Consider the following 18,025-nt stretch of genomic DNA (forward strand, 5'->3'; position numbering starts at 1 on the left):
TGGTATGGAAGTAGAGACTGTACGCTCTGCCACTCCACAAGTATTGCGTAGGACCAAGGTAAAGATGTGCTCCATGATTTGATGCACCAGATTTAGCAACTGTTGAGATGGTATAAAAAAGATCCTTGAACGCATACCTTTGTGTTTAATTACTTGAGCAGACTTGCACCAGCCTTGAAGGCAATCAAGACACAAGCTTGACACATATTTACAAAAACACAGTGTCACATTTTCCAAAAGTCCTCTTAGTGTCTTTTTACCATGACACAAAGTCCAAGATGCACTGTTGCATAGCCTCAACTCTGATTCCTGGAACGTAAAGCACTGCTGTAGTAGACAAGTCTTTCAAGCTCTTAGGAATTCTATTCAATGGACAAGGATTGATCAACAGTTTACTCCTCATGTACTCAAACTTGGCCTGGTAAAGGGGAACTACTCTCAAATTTTCTGCCACTGAGGATGGACAAGAAACCTGACTCAGACTACCATGCAGTCAGTCATGTAGTACTGAGCAATCTGCAACTACAAGGAAATATTCTGAGACTAACACTGTCCACTGTAAAGCACAAATCCTGCCTTGATGCATCTTTGGTGGGGGGCAAGGGGTGGGTTTTGATGGCTTTCTTTGGCAGTAGGTGTTACCAGGTCTTGGTATGAAGCTATATGTGTAAATGTCTCATATGAAACCTAGCTGAAGAACCTGTCTTTTCTCCCCAGAGGGTCCAGGTACTTAGTTTGCTCTTGGACCATCTCGACAGATTAGCTCCTGTTTCAATCTTCCACCACATTTCATCACAGGGAAGCAGAAACTGCAGGGGAGAAAAACACCTCTAATCCGGACTCAGGTGTCTGACACCTCTTATAAGCCTGTGAACGTGTTACTGGTTGCATAGTCTGTGGAGGATTAAAAGTCTTCCATTAACTACATCACTGCTTTCTCAAGCCACAGACACAGTAACATTACTTAATCACACTGGGTGCTTTTTATAGCCTGTCTGCTGGAATTTCTAGAAGACCCATTTTCAAAGGCTGATGAAACATGTGACCCACAGAGATAAAAACTGACATTCACTTAATCTGCTTCAGGAAAATAAGGAGACCAAGTCAAAGAATCGCCAAAGAGTTAAAGGACCCACATTAAAACTTTAAAGGGTTGAGACAAAACGAAGTAGCCATGAGAAGAATGGATATAGACAACTGCTTTTTTTCCAAAGCAGCATACAGCACAAGGTATTGTCTTAGCCACTGCAAAGACTGCAGCTAAAACAGAACTTCTGAAAGATAAAACACAGGAGTTCAACAGTAAAATGAGAGAAAGATTGAGGACAGTTTCTCCTATCAACCGGCCAGAGAGCTTAGAGCACTAAAAAGACTTGCAGCAGTCAACTGTAATGAAAATCTTTTAAAACTGAAAACCCCAATCAGGGTGCTGTGTTGCTCTAGAGCACTGTATTTATGTTATTTAAAGCTGCACAACAAAGATAAAGACATAACATCCATACTTAAAACACACTCAGTTATCTACTTTGTCCCCATGATAGAGAATGCCTTTTCAAGAAACATCACCATTTCCAAGCACCAAGATTGTATCTATTCAAAAGTTATAATTACAAATGAGGAAGAAGCTTTCCTATCTTTAAATAAAAGTTCAAAATTTAAACTCAGGCAAAAAAAGAAAACACATACAGTCCTTATAAAACAAGAGTACCAAGATACAAGAATCATTCCTATTTCATTTCATAACTATTGAGAATATGCAAAAGAAAGTATCAAAATAGGAGAAAAGTTTTGCTCTGAATTAAGATTACTCTCCCCTCTAAAAGAGTTCTGCGGAGTTTGAAGCATACTATGGAGTAGGCAGTATATAGACACATTATCTGTTAAGATATGTCAGAAATAATGATATCCCATCTATATTTTTAACATAAAATCTCTGGAGCCAGTTTCAAAAAATGTATTGTATACCTTTCTAACCAAATCATGCCACTCTTTACTGCATTTACATATTTTGCTGGCTTTAAGAGTAACCCAGCTGACAATTAGAAGAAAAAAAAGAATATAAGACAAAGAGAAGAAGTGAATAAAGACACAGGGAGACAGAGAGAAAATGAGAGAGAGAGAGAAAGGTAAAACCATATTTTAAGGAAGGCTGACAGAAAGAAGCTTCTCTGGGTCCAAAGTCTGGTTACACAAAGGTATTCAAAACCTGTCTACTTGAGCTACACATCATTAATTTGCTGTTTAAATTAAGAACAAGTTTATATCTAAAGGCTGTTTCCTCTTGCACAATCGTATTCATTTGGCCTCTTTGCAGATGACTCTAGTTGGAACACATGGCGCTGCAGTATAAAATTGTTGTGGCTGTCAGAAAGCACAAAGGCCAGGCACAAGAAAACTCAGAAAACAATTCCTTTTTTTCTCTGCTCCGGATTCTAATGGTTTAACATCAGCCCCTCCAGCTCCCCTAATTCTCATTCAGACAAAATTATTATTTTCATCTTTCCACACAAACGCATGTCTTACCTCATACATGACTTGTCCTGAAGCCAAGCGTTTTCTGTCACCAAATGCTAACTGCAACAGATGTAAACTCACAACATCACCTTCACTGAAAAAGGTATCAATGATGAAATTTGATTACAAAGCTGCTCTATAGCTCTCATTATTATTTCATAAGACCTACACTGAAGTTATCTTAATAGCATGCTCTTGTCAAAAAGTAAAACACCATTTCCCAAAACATGACAATTGGTCACATTTGTCCACTAAAACAGATTGGAGGAAATGTGGACACTAACAGCTTCAGTGGCAAATGCCAGCCATACCATATGAAAGCTTTAAGATGTTGCAGGACCAAAAAGGCTTGGAAACAGTTCTTCACAGTGAAGCGTTTGTGATCAAAACTGCCTTAAAGTCAAACTTTACAAGACTGCAGCTGAGCTGATCACATAACTTGGTGATGCTGAGGGAGAAAGCTTTCTCCCTCTCCCTTCCCACCAAAGCCCCAGTCCCTCTCCTGCACACACTGCATCTTCCAAATCCTTATCTGTTTCACCAGCCCAGCAGGAAAACACTGGCTTCTCTCCTCGACAGGGATCATTTTCTGCCACTGGAGCTGAACCAGCTCACAGAGGCTCCAAAGAATGCTGAAGCAGGGTCAAGGCAATCAGCAGTGCTGTCACCTCCTCGTTCTGAGGCAGAAGGCTCCTATATCAGCATGTTTAGTCTTCCACATCTGCAGCCTCAACTACTTCTATTGGTGTTTTCATACCATGGAGAGAAATACAAACAAAATGTGAAGCTGTCATCAAAAAACAAAGGAAATAATTAAGAATGAAAGCACAAAAATACAGCCACTGTTGCTCTGCCTTCTTTTCTGAAGGTAAGAACTAGGAACAGTTCATGTTTGCTAAACCCTTTGAAAATTGCTTTGTAAACTTAATACCTCTCACACCTGAGAGAATCTCCCGCACAGCTAAGGAGAGTCTAACTGATATACATGTAGCAACTCTATGTTAACAAACATATGAAAAGGTGGCTTATAGTAAGGTTTTATTCACCTTTCTTGTGTAGACTGGACAGCCCACAAGTAGCAACAATTGCGAGGGTCATTCTCGGGCTCTTGAAAAGTAACAGCATAGACAGGAATCCTTCCTCCTTCAAGCTGAGAGTGGTGCCTGCAGGTTTTAAACAGAAAAAGAGAAAAGGTGAGCCTACTGGCCCCATCCTTTTTAGAAGGGTAGGAGCATTTTCTGAGCAGACCACCTTGCATCCTTATCCCCAAAGGACAGAAGGGCACACCTCCAGCTCAAACTAGTGAGAAAAGGAAGCGACTACTTTGCATGCAACAGTTAAGAGGTGAGGAAATTACTGCCAATCCAATGCAAGAACCTTGGTTTATGTCCTCCTCTACCTGAGGAGCAGGAGCATAAACGATTACTTCAGCTGCCAGCAGAAAGACTCTTCCTGCTGGTGTAGCCTACTTCAGTACTGAACTAAAAATGCAGCACAGCTTCTAAGCCAATTTAGAACAGCACCAAACAGAAGTAGTTTCTCTTTTCTTTACTTGCACTATGGAAAGCATCTTTCATCCAGACTTCTGAACCTTGTTTGCACCTTCACAATCTATGCTGGTCACCTAATTATTGCTCCCACATCTATTAATGCATCCAAGAGTTTCCAGTGAGTCACTGCAGATTTGCTAATGTGGACAAATGAGATTTTAAGTGAGGTTGCTCATTGGTAGATTTGAGATCATCTCTTAATTCTTCTATTGCTTATGAATTGAGATGTCCCTTACTCTCATTTCCAAGTGTTCCAAACAAACTGTCATTCACAGGCATTGCTGCACTGCAATGGCTCAATCCCCTACTTCAGTCCAGGTTGAAATGCAGGAGAGAATTTAACATTATGCAACGATCAGCTGCTGATTTTTCATATCTCACTAGTTTCTCCCTTTAAACAATTCCGTCTCCAAAATCACATTGTGTACTTAAGCCTTTCAACATATGCGCCAATTCCAGAAACTGGTTCTCAAACATAATTTCCAAAATCTGTTACTTCAAAATACACACATTTCCTGGTTTCACTGAATATTACTGATAGAACAAACTGACTTTAAAAAAAAAAAAAAATCAGCTCAGCTATCACATCCAATCTTCTTGACATAACCCCAAGGAATATGCTTCCCAAAAGTCTTCCATCAATAGGCAGAATAAGTAAAACAACCCTAGGCCACTGGGGAGAAGGCAGTCCATTTAATCATGTATGGCTTCATAGTTGTTTTAGAAGAGGATTTATAAGCATTCCAAAAGGATATTCAACATTTTAGTTCCTCAAAAAGTTTTCTTTGCACCAACATACTTCCTGAAGCAAAAAAATGAGATTCCTGAACCTCCAGCCATGGCAGAGTGTAAAGGCCTACTTACTCCCTCTTCAAAGATTTCATATTCCATAGCGACAGGTAGCCATCAGAAAAACCCACAGCAAGCTGATTGCTTCTACTTATGTAGCACAGCGTTGATATTGATGTTCCTGATGGATTTTGTAATTCAAAACAGAGATGTCTCCCTTCCCTGGTCACAGTTTCTCTTCTTTGTGGAACTTCAGCAGGAATTCTGGTGACAACTTCTAGATCTACACACACAAATCCACAAAACAAACAACTATGTTAAGCCACTGCCATAGCATTTTAAACACCAATATGACGGTTGCTATTTCCACGTTGGTAACTTCAAATATTGTAAGAACTTCCTGACCCGACTGGGATTCTCACCCATACTTCAAACCCATTAAAAGGGTAACCCTCCCAGACAGATTTTTCTTGGACTCTGTAAATCAGGAGTTTGGGCCTCTTGAAGAAGCTATTTCAATTTATATGACTGCAAGCTTACCTGATGCTTCTATTTCATTCTGACTGCAAGATAAATCATCCAAACAAAGGTCAACCAGAAGCAGATGTCCAACATCTGTAGCCACCACTGCCACTCCAAAGAGCCATCGCAGACTCTGATGCAGGTGCCGAGTGCTCACACTGGCTCCTCCATCGTTAGTTATGGGTTCGATAGCCGTTACCTACAGGACAACAGCAAGGGAATGTTTAAGCCATGTGACAATCTACAGCGATATCACTTCCAAGTGAAGCCAGAATTAGCACATCAGAAACAATGACTTAAAGACAAAGCATTGTTTCCAATTATATCATGAAAAAACAAGAAAGAAAAAAACCAAACAAAAAAACCCCAAACAAACAAACAAAAAAACCAACTGCGAAAACATGTTCCATTTACTAGACTTCTTATTCAACTGTATTAATTTCCATTTAACTGGTGCATTCTGTTACTACAGCTTACCAATTTCCATTTCCTACTTAGAAATAATTAAGAAGACATAGAAAAACATTATGTGCCAGAAACTTTATCATATGTAAGGGACTTAAAATCTAGTTCTCCCATTGCTCACAGCCCATCAGCAATGTGACGCAGTTGATGCTGGCTCTGCCAACAGCTACTAGGATAAATCACAGCTGTCAGTCAGATCAGGCAGCAGTTAACTGGCATCATAGACACACCATTCCTATGAGAATTAAATGTGTTTATATTTTTTAGGAGGGGTTGAAAGAAGACAGTAGCTTAGTCACACTTACACTAGTCCTTATTTAGAATAAAACCAACATCCAGATACAGTAAAAAAAGTTTTAAATGTACACCAGCACTTTTAGGAATATTAACCAAAATTTGAGAACAGTGGCAAAAAGAACAGCAGCTTGATCGAAGAAGACGTAACTCTGACTGAGGAAGAACAGCACACCTCTCTTGAACATACGAACCAGTCTGTGAGCAACTTCATTACAAGGCGAAGACAGACCTTTCAGCACCTTCAACCCACCCCGGGGAAAATACTGACCGCTACAGCAGGGATACAAGCACACAAAGATTCCTGTGGTTAAAGCTACACAACAAAATAACACAGGCTACCGTTTAGCCTGCTTACAAATGGAGCATAATGAAAACCGGAAGCTATACAACAACAGTTTCATATGAAAATAAAACAAAGAACTGAACAGCACAAGGGAGTCCAAGTTTTTTTACCTGCAGAGCTGAGGAAAAATAACCAAACGTCTAAGCCCCAGTGTTTTCTCCTCTCCCTTATCATGCACTTGTCATGACTACACTGCCCTTCAATCTACTACAGAATTTGTCTTCCATCTTGGTTACAACAATTCTATCTTAGAAGTACCTATAGAAATTTAAACAACTTTTAGTTTCAGATTCCCTGTAAATCAAACACAATTTCCAATCTTTGCTGATACTAAAAGGACTATCGAAAGTGTTCCGATTATTGAAATTCTTGCTGCTCCAAGTCTTGATGACAGTTGTGAGGAAACCAGAAATATTGTATAAATATCTTGCTACAGAATTAGCCAAGTTCAAGTGTTACTTCTTTTTCCATTTTTTTCATTGTACAACTGGCTCCAAATAAATATTTTCAGTTTTTGCACAGTCTTCCAAAAATATTTCCCAGTTTTAACACTTCAATTTCCCACACAGAAGCTCCTGAAACTGCATATTTTTCTACTGTGCTATGCGCTGCCTTTTCATACTCTCGTAGACTACTGCCAACTCATTCTGGGAATTAACAAAGAAAACTTTTCTCAGCTCACTGAATCTGAATGCTACTCTTCTGCCTCACAAAAACCGGGATAACTCATGAAAATACTATTCAATAGTTGTGAAACATACAACCACTATAAAACTACTTAATACAACTCATGTTTTTAATCCATATTTGCCTTTACTAGAATCCAACTCAAAGAGTACTCCACTAATACTTTCCGTTTTCTGCTGCATTCCACATGGATATCTAGGAGGCAATGAGAGTTGCTCCTGCCAAAAAAAATAATTATGCCAAAATTCATTCTAAACTTGTGAGTTTGGTTTTCTTAAGCCACGCCTTTACTCTCTGAATGACTACACATACAGTGTTAAGTTAAATGGCAGACATACAGACACTATTGCATTTACACACTATTGGCTTCACACCTTGGACAAGAGTTGCTCTAGACTTAACATTAACCTGTACAACTTAATATCCACAGAGATAAACCAACACAGCAAACAGTCTAGAAACAGATACCCATTAAAGCCTTAAACCAGTAATGATATAAACTGTAGAAAGCACTGTTAATAGCAGATCTGCATTTTACCTTTACAAGTAATATGTCTGAAAATCAAAGAAACACTCAAGTAGACTAAAAACATATTATGCAATTTGGAAGTATGAATTACAGAATAAATTCAAAGCATGTGGACAATGGCCAAGCACAAGGTTTATCTCCTTGGTTTCCCTTACCCTTATTCACATCCACAACAGTCCAACTAGCTACACCTGTGTCCTGGCAAAGCTGACCTAACTAATCTAATAGCAAAAAGATAGGAATCAAATTGAAAGCAACAGACCAAATGTAATTGTAGTCAGGAGCATCCAGGGCATAAGAGCAAAACTTCAAATAAGCTTTGGCTTTATTTCAAAACTCATAGCCTCCATCAGACATCCGCCAATACATCCCCCCCATGGCTGCTTCATATATTCTCATTTCTTACGGTATATAAGTCACTAATACAACCAGCAGTTAGAATGACATTCTACTTCGAACCACTTCCACAGACATAGATTCAGTTATGTGACATGATCCTTCTAAACATTTCCTTTTCCAATTCCCAGCTTACTTAGATTTCAGAAATAAAACTTAGAATCATAGAATAGTTAGGGTTGGAAAGGACCTCAGGACCATCTAGTTCCAACCCCCCTGCCAAGGCCAGGGACATCTCACACTAAACCATGTCACCCAAGGCTCTGTCCAACCTGGCTTTCAACACTGCCAGGGATGGAGCATTCACAACTTCCCTCGACAATCTATTCCAGTGCCTCACCACCCTAACAGTAAAGAACTTCTTCCTTATATCCAGTCTAAATTTTCCCTGTTTAAGTTTTAACCCATTACCCCTTCTCCTATTCTCTACAGTCCCTAATGAACAGTCCTTCCCCAGCATCCCTATAGCCCCCCTTCAGATACTGGAAGGCTGCTATGAGGTCTCCATGCAGCCTTCTCTTCTCCAGGCTGAACAGCCCCAACTTTCTCAGCCTATCTTCATATGGGAGGTGTTCCAGTCTCCTGATCATTCTCGTGGCCCTCCTCTGGACTTGTTCCAACAGATCCATGTCCTTTTTATGTTGAGGACACCAAAAACTGCACACGATACTCCAAGTGAGGTCTCCCGAGAGCAGAATAGAGGGACAGGATCACCTCCTCTGATCTGCTGGTCACGCTCCTTTTGATGCAGCCCAGGATACGGTTGGCTTTCTGGGCTGTGAGCACACACTGAAGCCAGGTCATGTTCAGTTTCTCATCAACCAACACCCCCAAGTCCTTCTCCACAGAGCTGCTCTAAATCTCTTCTCTGCCCAACCTGTAGCTGTGCCTGGGATTGCTTTGACCTAGCTGTAGGACCTTGCGCTTGTCACAGTTAAACTTCATGAGCTAGGCATCACAACACCTCACAAGCGTGTCAAGGTCCCTCTGGATGGCATTCCTTCCCTCCAGCGTATCAACCGAACCACACAGCTTGGTGTCTTCAGCAAACCTGCTGAGGGTGCACTCAATCCCACTGTCCACGTCACCGACAAAAATGTTGAACAAGACTGGTCCCAACACCGATCCCTGAGGGACACCATTCTTCCTACTAGTAATCACTCTGCAGCATTACAAATAAAACCCCAAATGGATTCTAGCAAGTTAACCCAAAACACATTATAGAAAGCTGAGCAACAGTTTTGCTTTGTTGAGATTCTAAGAGTAAAAAATATAGTGAACCTTAAACTTCTTTTATGCTGATTTTTGTTTACTTTAAGAAAATTCCCATTTTTGGAAGTGGAGAATTAGGTAACTGTGCCATCTACAATAAAACAAGAAAGCTTGTTTTAGTAACACTGAACTCAAAAGATAATGCTGCTGTTAAGACTAAGATCTTATATTAAAGCTCTGTTTGACTGCATACTCTAAAGTGACAATATGTTAACCCAAGACAGTAAAACCACCTCCTACAAAGAGACACTCCAAACCTTTTCTTAAAACATGGTTATGCAGCACCTAACAACTTAAAAGCTTTGTTTTTCTGATTAAAAAGTACGTACCCTTCCTGGAAGAACAACTGCTTTAACCACTCTTGATATTGCCAGGTCATACAGACAGAGCACACTTCCTTCTGCTTCTTCCAACCCAACCAGCAGCCCAGTTCTCTTCTGCCAGGAAAACTCCTTTACCACACGGACAGTGGGGGGCTGTTCATTTACTCCACCAAAACGATAGGCAGAGAGCCGCTCTCCTGTCACAGAGTTCACTACCTCGAGCTGAGGACCACACGCCAGCCAGGCCAGGACATTTCTCCCTGGAAGAGGAAAGAAAGCTGATGAAAGCAAATCTCCAACAGAAGACTGGAACAGATGAAAAGTCACTGTCAATGCCCCTGTCCTTCAAGATATGGACCTAACAAAGGAAAACTAATTTACCCAGTTCTGGTCAAGTATTTAAAATCACCCACTGAACTCTTCAAGCAATACATCTTAGAATTAACAAACCTATTATTTGCATTTGTCATTCCTGCAATGAAGAATTCTGACTGGGATATAGTGACATATTGCTCTATAGTCTTTGTACCATATTCAGCTTGCCCTTGCTAGAAACCATCTGAATACACACAGGAATATAAGTCTTAATGCCTGTTTCAAATATAATAAATCTAAATCAATTCATTTCTACTTTATTAATTTCATTGATACATACTGCTCTGGGCAGGGATTTGGAGCTTAAAACAGGCACTGCAGGCTGTTGCCATTTTCAAGTTTAACTATACTAATGATTTAACATTAGAATTTCTAACACCTGAGACATCCTTTTTGTCCTCTCGGAAACTGATGCATCATAACAGCACCAACCAGACACAGTTGATGCTACGGCCCTATGCTTTCAGGCAACCTCCAGGCACAAATCACTTTCTACAAGATCAAATCTGAAGGAAAACACTCACCTCCAGAAAACTTCCCGCACAGCACAGAGTCCAGGCTTATCTCATCTTCCCCAAGTGCCTGAATAGTCACCTCTGGAAACCGCAGCAGACTGCTTGTTGCCCGAGCCCTTAGGTCTCGCATTCTTCACTGTAAATAAAGAAAAACATGCAAAACCATACTCATGTCAGCAATCAATATTTTTGACATTAACAAAAGTTTCATCAGCATGCAGGGAAAAATTCTCCTGTGAGTTGCCTGAAGCTCCTCTCCTTACAAAAATGGCAATCAGGACAGCTTTTGATCTCTCAGCAGAGCACAAGCAGAATCCTTTGCTTTTCTGACACCTGGGAGATCACCAACAAATAGTGATGCACAAAGTCTTGACAAGACAAGTAACAGAAACAATACAATACACTGAGTTCAAGTTCAAATCTGCTCACATGGGTTTCTGAGGGGCAACCTGAGAAAAAACATCTTTTAAAAAGCTTCTCAGGAAGAGGGGTAAGGTTGCATTTGTCTTTTTCCTTGATTTTATGCTTTGTTGTTTCTTGTCATTTGTCTTCTAGATGATTTCATGTTATCATTTATGTTTTAATCACTTTTGCATGTTCAGTTTGATCATTAAGGAACACTAAGTTCTTCACTACTTCCATTCCCCAAAACTGCTCTGGAAAATGTGCTGTTGATATTTCCACATCATAAGCAATAGACTTCAGAACAATGAGGTCATGCAGAGGTAAGCAGTGGAAGGTACCAGAGACAATCTCAAGTTTCTTGTATTCGCATTCAAAACCACCCTGCTGGTATTTTCACACTACAAGCAATACATAAGCATTCATAGCTCATCAATCATTACTTATGATAGGAACGTAGTAAAGCACTTTAAAATACTGGTATTTTTCTAGACTTGAATCCATTACACACATGCTGACCAACTCAAGCATCAGAGCCCTTACCCTACGCTACTAGCTAGTGCTACCAACCAGTTAAACATACACAGAAAGCCTGCTGCATCAACTGTACCATACCTGTTCTCCTGAAAATGAAGTTTTATGACTGTTTCTTCCAGCACACACTAATAACCTGTTTCCCTTATAGCTAGTTTTGAAGACTAGACTCTTGAGAGCAACATAAAATTACTTAAGGGAAATGTTTATAAAGAAACACTGTTTATATTAGTTGTTGCGTCTTTGGAGGAAGATTATGACCTCAACATAAGAATGACCTGGAACTGTTAAAGCAAGTCCAGGGGAGGGCTGTGAGGATGATAAGGAGGCCTTATACCTCCCATATGAAGACAGGCTGCAGAATTTGGGGCTGTTCACCCTGGAGAAGAGAAGGCTGCGTGAAGACCTCGTAATACCCTTCCTGTATCTGAAGTGGGGCCTAAAAGGGTGTTGGACTCTTCATCGGGGACTGGAGAAACAGGACAAGGGGTAATGAGTTTAAACTTAAACAGGTGAAGTTCAGCTTAGATATTAGGAAGCAGTTCTTTACTGTGAGGGTGGAGAGGCACTGGAACAGGTTGCCCAAAGAAGCTGTGAATGCCCCATCTCTGTCAGTGTTCAAGGGCAAGCTGGACAGAGGCTTGGGTGACACGGTCTGGTGTGAGGCATCTCTGCTCATAGCAAAGGGATTCGAACTAGATGATCTTGAGGTCCTTTCCAACCATTTTATGATTATGCTCTAAAGTCTGGTTATTGGAATCTACTATACATTTCAAGTCCCAAGTACTCTATTTAAAAGTACATTCTAGCGTCTTCTGCAAGCATGAAAACAAGAAGCACGTAACACTTGGAAAGCATAAGTCAGGGTCTCGTATTAAGCACAAGTCAACATTTGGAAAAAGAATGTTGCCAATGGCAAAGCCAGCACTGCAGGATGCTGCTGAGGCCAGCCCACCTGACCACTCTGCCAGCCTTCACAACTAGCACAGATCAAGTTCCAAGTGGGACAGCTTAGCCAACTAGCTTTTTGGGGTTTGCTTTTTTATACTTGTCATCATTTCAAAGTGACAGCAGGGTGAATTTTTGCACGGCATCCAGGGGCTTCAGTGAGTAAAAGGAACCACAATTTGACCAGCATTCCGTCTTAGTTTAATTGTAATGATTTAATAAATGTGTTTTATGAGTAACCGGTAATACCAAATACAAATGTATACTGATATACTGAGCCGGTTAACAAGTTTGTGCCCAGTGCCTCTGGTCTTGCAACTCAGCCCCACTGCAAAGTGCCTGGCACCATCTTCTAAACCCTCTCCTTTCAGGTATTGATATGCATTGGTGAGATCCACCCTGAGCCTTCTCTTCTGCAGGCTGAACACTGTCAGCTGTCCCAGCCTTGCCTCATAAAAGATGTGCTCCAGTCCCTCCATCTGCTACTGTAGCCCTTTGCTGCATTCTCTCCAGTGCCTCCCTATCTCTCGTGTATCTCCCCCTATCTCTGGGGAGCCCAGACCTGGACACAGCACTTAAGGCGCGGCCTCACCAGCTGCACCTCCTCCTCGTGCGGCCCAGGGTATTGTAAGCCTTGTTTGCTTCAGGGTCACACTTCCTACTGAGGGTGCACTGCCCCATCACCCAGATCTCTAACTAAAATGTCCAACAGACAACACTTCTCCTCATGCAGCCCAGGATACCAGAAAGCCTTTTGGCTATAGGGGCATGTTGCTGGCTCACGGTAAATTCCGGGTCCGCCAGGACACCCAGGGTCTTTTTTGTCAAGATAATTCCCAGCTGGGCAGCCCCCAGAGTATACTGAAGAGGGAACAAGTATCTTCCAGTACAGCAGGAAACAGCATTCTAGAAAGCTTCTCAACCGCATGCTCTCCATGAGTCACCCTGAGTCACCCTGCCTTCACCACTAAGTACCTGCACAAGCCAAGAACACACAACTTTATGTGGCCAAACTGGAAATAAAATTTTAAGCTACACTACTGGGGAGATCTGAATTTGAAAACAAATCAGTCACCACCACAAACTCCCCATCAAATCAGATTCTTCTCTGGTGGAAACCTCAGACCTTGACACAGTGTAGTCCTGTCTACAGCACACATCAAGTGTGATTATCAGTCCAGTACCACCAGTAAGTATCATCAAGTAAGCAACACTCCAACACCTGGAGTATTCACTTTAAATTTAATCATGCAACAGTTGTTAGCTGCATATGAAAGCATATGAAAACGCTACAGATCATCAGGCATGCCGACGTTTCTTCTAGTAAGCCAACAGGAATTTTTTCTAGGCACCTGGCCTGACTGTATGGAACAAGGGCAATAAACTTCGTAATAAATAATGAACAACATACAGTGATTTGGTTATTAGGATGTTTTACCTGTATCACTCTATATCCTGGGTTCAGCAGTTTAAAGTTTCACAGTTTCAGTTCAGAGTTTAAACCATAACACTCTACTAAGTTAAACAAAGGACTACTGAGAAATCTGATGGCAGGAAAATAGAGCTAGATTATAAAGGCATGAAGTTTCTGCTTTAAGAGATATATTCAATAGTAACTGCATTACTGTCCTCTTTGAAAACAGTGACAGTGACAACAATCCCTAGAATCCCTAATTCTATCTGTTAGAAATCAATTAATGCAAATATACCACAAGCTTACTCCACGTCCAGGGAGTAAACCTCTCACCTGTGTCCTAAACCAAACCGCTCTGTGCAAAAGTTGCTAAAATGGCCATTCTTCAGCCTTGATACATATGACTTCCAAACATCATGAACTATTTCCAAAGAAAGGAACATGCCACAAGTCACAGACTCATGACAGTGGGGTTAGATTTTTGTGTGAAACAGCTCTAGGGTAAAAAAAAAAATTAAAAAATGTACAGGGTGAAGCCACACGTTCAAGCAGAGCCACATACAGCCAAGGGTTCTGGGATGTCAGTTCTGACTGACAGCAGTGCATGAAAACTGGTTTCAAAGGCCTACGACTTTATGGCCTTACTGAAGGAAAAGCTAAAAACACTGTCAATCACAGCTGAAGATAATACTTCACAAAACATATTGACTTCACTGTCACTAAAAGAGAGGCCTTGTTGCTACCTCCCTTCTTCATCTGCTTCTTTGTTCTACTATTGTACTCTTGTGCCTAACCTTGCACTGACTTGAACACTTTTTAGAGCACTTTATAAGCAAAGTTAGCCCACAGAGCAGAGAGGAAACTAATCCAGAGAAGCATACAGTTTTCCATGAGGTTGAAGAGTCCAACTGCCTTGCAGAGAGAGCTAGCAGGCATAACAGTTGGCACGAAGAAGGAGGCAGAACAATGCAATGGAAGAAGTAATGTCTATCTCCATTTTGTGGCAGTTAAGCCGCTATGCTAGCTGATACACATGTGAAACTACACACTCTGTTGCAAGGAGAGCTAAGGACCCTTTCACTTTTAAGGGAAGACACCACCCAAAACACAGTCAATTTCTAACTCCTTCTTGCACAAAAAGAAGAAAAAGTTCTGAGAAAAACAGCATCCACTTTGTTGAATAAACAGCCAAGGGATGGTAAAAGCATCATGGAATTTTCTAAATTCCCATTCATTACCAGTTCAATGACATTTTCACCAGGAAAGCAGGAAACAACTCACAAGCATTGGAGGAGCAGTAGGTGGAAAAGACACTTCCTGTACATCAGTAGTCAGGGCCAGTGAATTTGTATTTTGCCGTATTTCACTCCTGCAGAAAGAGGATTTAGTGAGTAAGTCAGCAGGTGATTTAGTGAGTATCACTGTTGCACTTTAGGCAGAAAACTTCCCCCCAGTGTGTTAAGCAAAACCCTACGTCCAAATGCTAAATTTTAGTCTAAAAAGCCACTTGCAGAGCAGAGACTATGTTGGAATTCTAAAAACAGGTTTATTTCACTCAAGTGCAGCTCTTGCAGAGTGCATGCACATGTTCCACAAGCTCTCCAAGAAGCATTAATCTACAGCAGAGGATAAGAATTTCAGCTCTCTACCCAACAGCTAAGATCCCATATAAGAGGCAGATTGCAGGTTTGTTTTTCCTTTAACTGAAAAATCAGTCAAACCCCACACAGACTAGAATTTGACACAAGAGCCAGTTCACCCAGCTACCTGCAGTGGTTATTCTCTTAACATTACTATACTTGCATTAGGAGTTGTCTCCACCACGTAAGTAAAACAGCTCCACACCAGAAAAGGCTAATCACCATTATTTCTCTAAAACTGTATCCATCAACTTACCAGGGAGAAGACATAAAACTAAGAAAAGTCTGAGTAAGTTCATTACAATGTCTTAAAAATGCAAACTTCAAGCAAGTCAATGGAGGAAGACAATGCATTAAGTGAAGCAGGAGCTGTCCTCAGCAGAACGGAGACAGTACTGTGTGCCCAAACACACGTGACAGCTGCCAGCCAAAACTGATCCAGGTTGAACAAGCCACCTGAACTACCACACAAGCAGGGTTCGGCATTCCGAACAGAATTAACTCCCTACACTGCTCATCATTTTACCAAACACGATCAGGAAGCAATTATTAGACCTGGAAGACTCACACCACGCTGCTTTCTCATGGCAGAAGTTCCAGACCTTAAGTCATGGGTTATTAAGGAAAAAATAGCTTTTGCTTCAGTCGGCAACTTTGCTGCGCAATGCAAGCAAAGATCTAGAGACCCCCGCAAATTGCGTTGCATTACTGTAAAGCTGTGCTCTCCCGATCAAACCCAGCCCTTTTCCCGCGACCGCCGCAGTGAATTTCCCGCCTACTTCTCCAAAGAACACCGACAGGAGGGACTCAAAGGAGAATATTATTAAAAAGGAAAACCCTCCAAAAAGTGACCGAAGGCCCTGCGGGAGGTGAACGGGCAGAGAGCACGCTCCCGCCGGCAATCGCCGCATCTCGCACGCCCCCAGCCTCTGCCGGCCGCCTCCCGCCTTCGGAGGCTCGCACGCCGCCGCCTCCCATGTGCGCTGCCCAGGCCGTGCCGCTGGCCTCCCCGGCCTTTCCCTCCTCAGCGGGGCCACGTGTGGCGGGCAGAGGGCCGCGGCCCCTGGGGTCACTTACATAAGGGGACGCGCGACGGCAGCCGGGCCCACCCAGGGGCTCCGCCGGCCCGCGCTGCGCCAGCGGCGGAGGCCTAACCGCGTCGGGGGCGCCCGGTACCTACCGGCACGGGGGAAGGAAGCAAGGCGGGCAGCCGGGAGTCGCCTCCGCCCCCTCGGTCGCCTCCGCCTTATGCTCCCCGCGCCGCTCCCCCCTGGCCGCCCACGCCAGCCCGCTTGTCCCCCGTACGTGCAGATGAGGGCGGCGGCATCTCCCGCAGCGGGTACAAAGGCCTCGACCAGCCGCACGCCAGCCCGGCCACACCACAATATCTTGCTACGTCACCGAAAGCGCCCGGTGGGCTACGCGCCCTGTTAGGTGCCGGGCCGCACCGCGCCCCTCCCCCCGCGCGCGGCACCCACCTCGGTCGCTCGCCCGCCGCGCTGGGGGCGGGGCTGGGGACGGAGTTCTCGCGGGAGCTGCGAAGGCAGCCGCGGGAGTTTTCAAAGTCGAGGGGTAGGAGCCCTTGGGCGGTGGCCAGCGTCGGACTGCGTGTCCCAGCGTGCCGCGCCGCACCGCCCGCCGCTTCCGCTTCTGGTGAGGGCCGGCTTGGCACGGGGCATGGCGGGAACTGTAGTTCCTGGGCTACTCCATCAGCCGTGCTCTTACCGCCGGGGGTCTAGGAGGCGATCTTAGAGCCCTCAGGAAGCACATCCCATCCACCACAAAACCACGCGTTCTGCAGAGCCCACTCTTGGCCCACAGCACCTCATACTGGGGGGCTCACCCTCGCCCGTGAAGGGGGAACACACTATGGCAGGGGGACGGTGTCGTCGCCCAGCCTGCGTGCCCCTCTGGGCGCAGGGGCCGCCTGTCCTGCTTCGGACTCTTGGTGGATGCTGAAAACGTGTTTCAAAGGAGCTCAGCCCTCCCTAGGTGTGAGGCCCCGCTGGCAGGGGAAGTGTCCCTCCCAACTGGGGTCTCCTCTCAGCAAGCTCAGCCTAGAAATGGAACTCCTTTGTAGTAGCTTGCAGGCTTTGTTTGTCTTTTCTTACACCTCAGTACCGATTCTTGCCAGCACAGCTGTTGCAGCAACAACTGCAATATTGGCAGTGCCAGTGAAATCTCATGAGGAGATGCAACCGTATTTCAGTGAACCCTGAGCCTGGTACCACCATGTGAAGTGTCTGAAAAGGCAGTGGCTCTGTATCAACATCCTTCAGCAGTCCCTATCAGGTATATGCCAGGAGTATCTTCTCATGAAATAAGTGCCAATGAGAAGAAGACTTTGTACATTTTGTAAATATACAGGTTTCCAGGTATGCTTGGTTCCCAGTGCCTAGTTTATTGCAGTTTTTCCTACTTGACTGCAAAGGTCTAAATAGCAAAGAAGCAGAAACGTAGTTAGACTTCAATAAAATTATACTGGCGATTAAAAATACTTAAAAATTGTA

At 43.1% G+C, this 18,025-nt stretch overlaps 1 protein-coding gene across 1 annotated transcript in view; it reads right to left on the reverse strand.

Moving 5' to 3' along the window:
- Positions 1-16,820, reverse strand: part of AHCTF1 (AT-hook containing transcription factor 1) — a 43,393-nt gene extending 26,573 nt beyond the window's left edge. Inside the window, exons 1-8 of the mRNA XM_061365792.1 lie at positions 16,696-16,820; positions 15,157-15,244; positions 10,587-10,713; positions 9,694-9,947; positions 5,394-5,574; positions 4,929-5,136; positions 3,561-3,677; positions 2,524-2,608 (exon numbers count right to left, since the gene is read on the reverse strand). Coding sequence (XP_061221776.1) covers positions 2,524-2,608; positions 3,561-3,677; positions 4,929-5,136; positions 5,394-5,574; positions 9,694-9,947; positions 10,587-10,707 — 966 coding nt within the window. The 5' untranslated portion in view covers positions 10,708-10,713; positions 15,157-15,244; positions 16,696-16,820. The remainder of the gene's footprint in view (positions 1-2,523; positions 2,609-3,560; positions 3,678-4,928; positions 5,137-5,393; positions 5,575-9,693; positions 9,948-10,586; positions 10,714-15,156; positions 15,245-16,695) is intronic.
- Between the last annotated feature and the right edge of the window lie 1,205 nt (positions 16,821-18,025).

Source organism: Neopsephotus bourkii, unplaced genomic scaffold (genome assembly GCF_033783945.1).
Source record: "Neopsephotus bourkii isolate Nb327-2 ecotype Australia unplaced genomic scaffold, CSIRO-AGI_Nbou_v1 NB_1292, whole genome shotgun sequence".
Lineage (NCBI taxonomy): Eukaryota > Metazoa > Chordata > Aves > Psittaciformes > Psittacidae > Neopsephotus > Neopsephotus bourkii.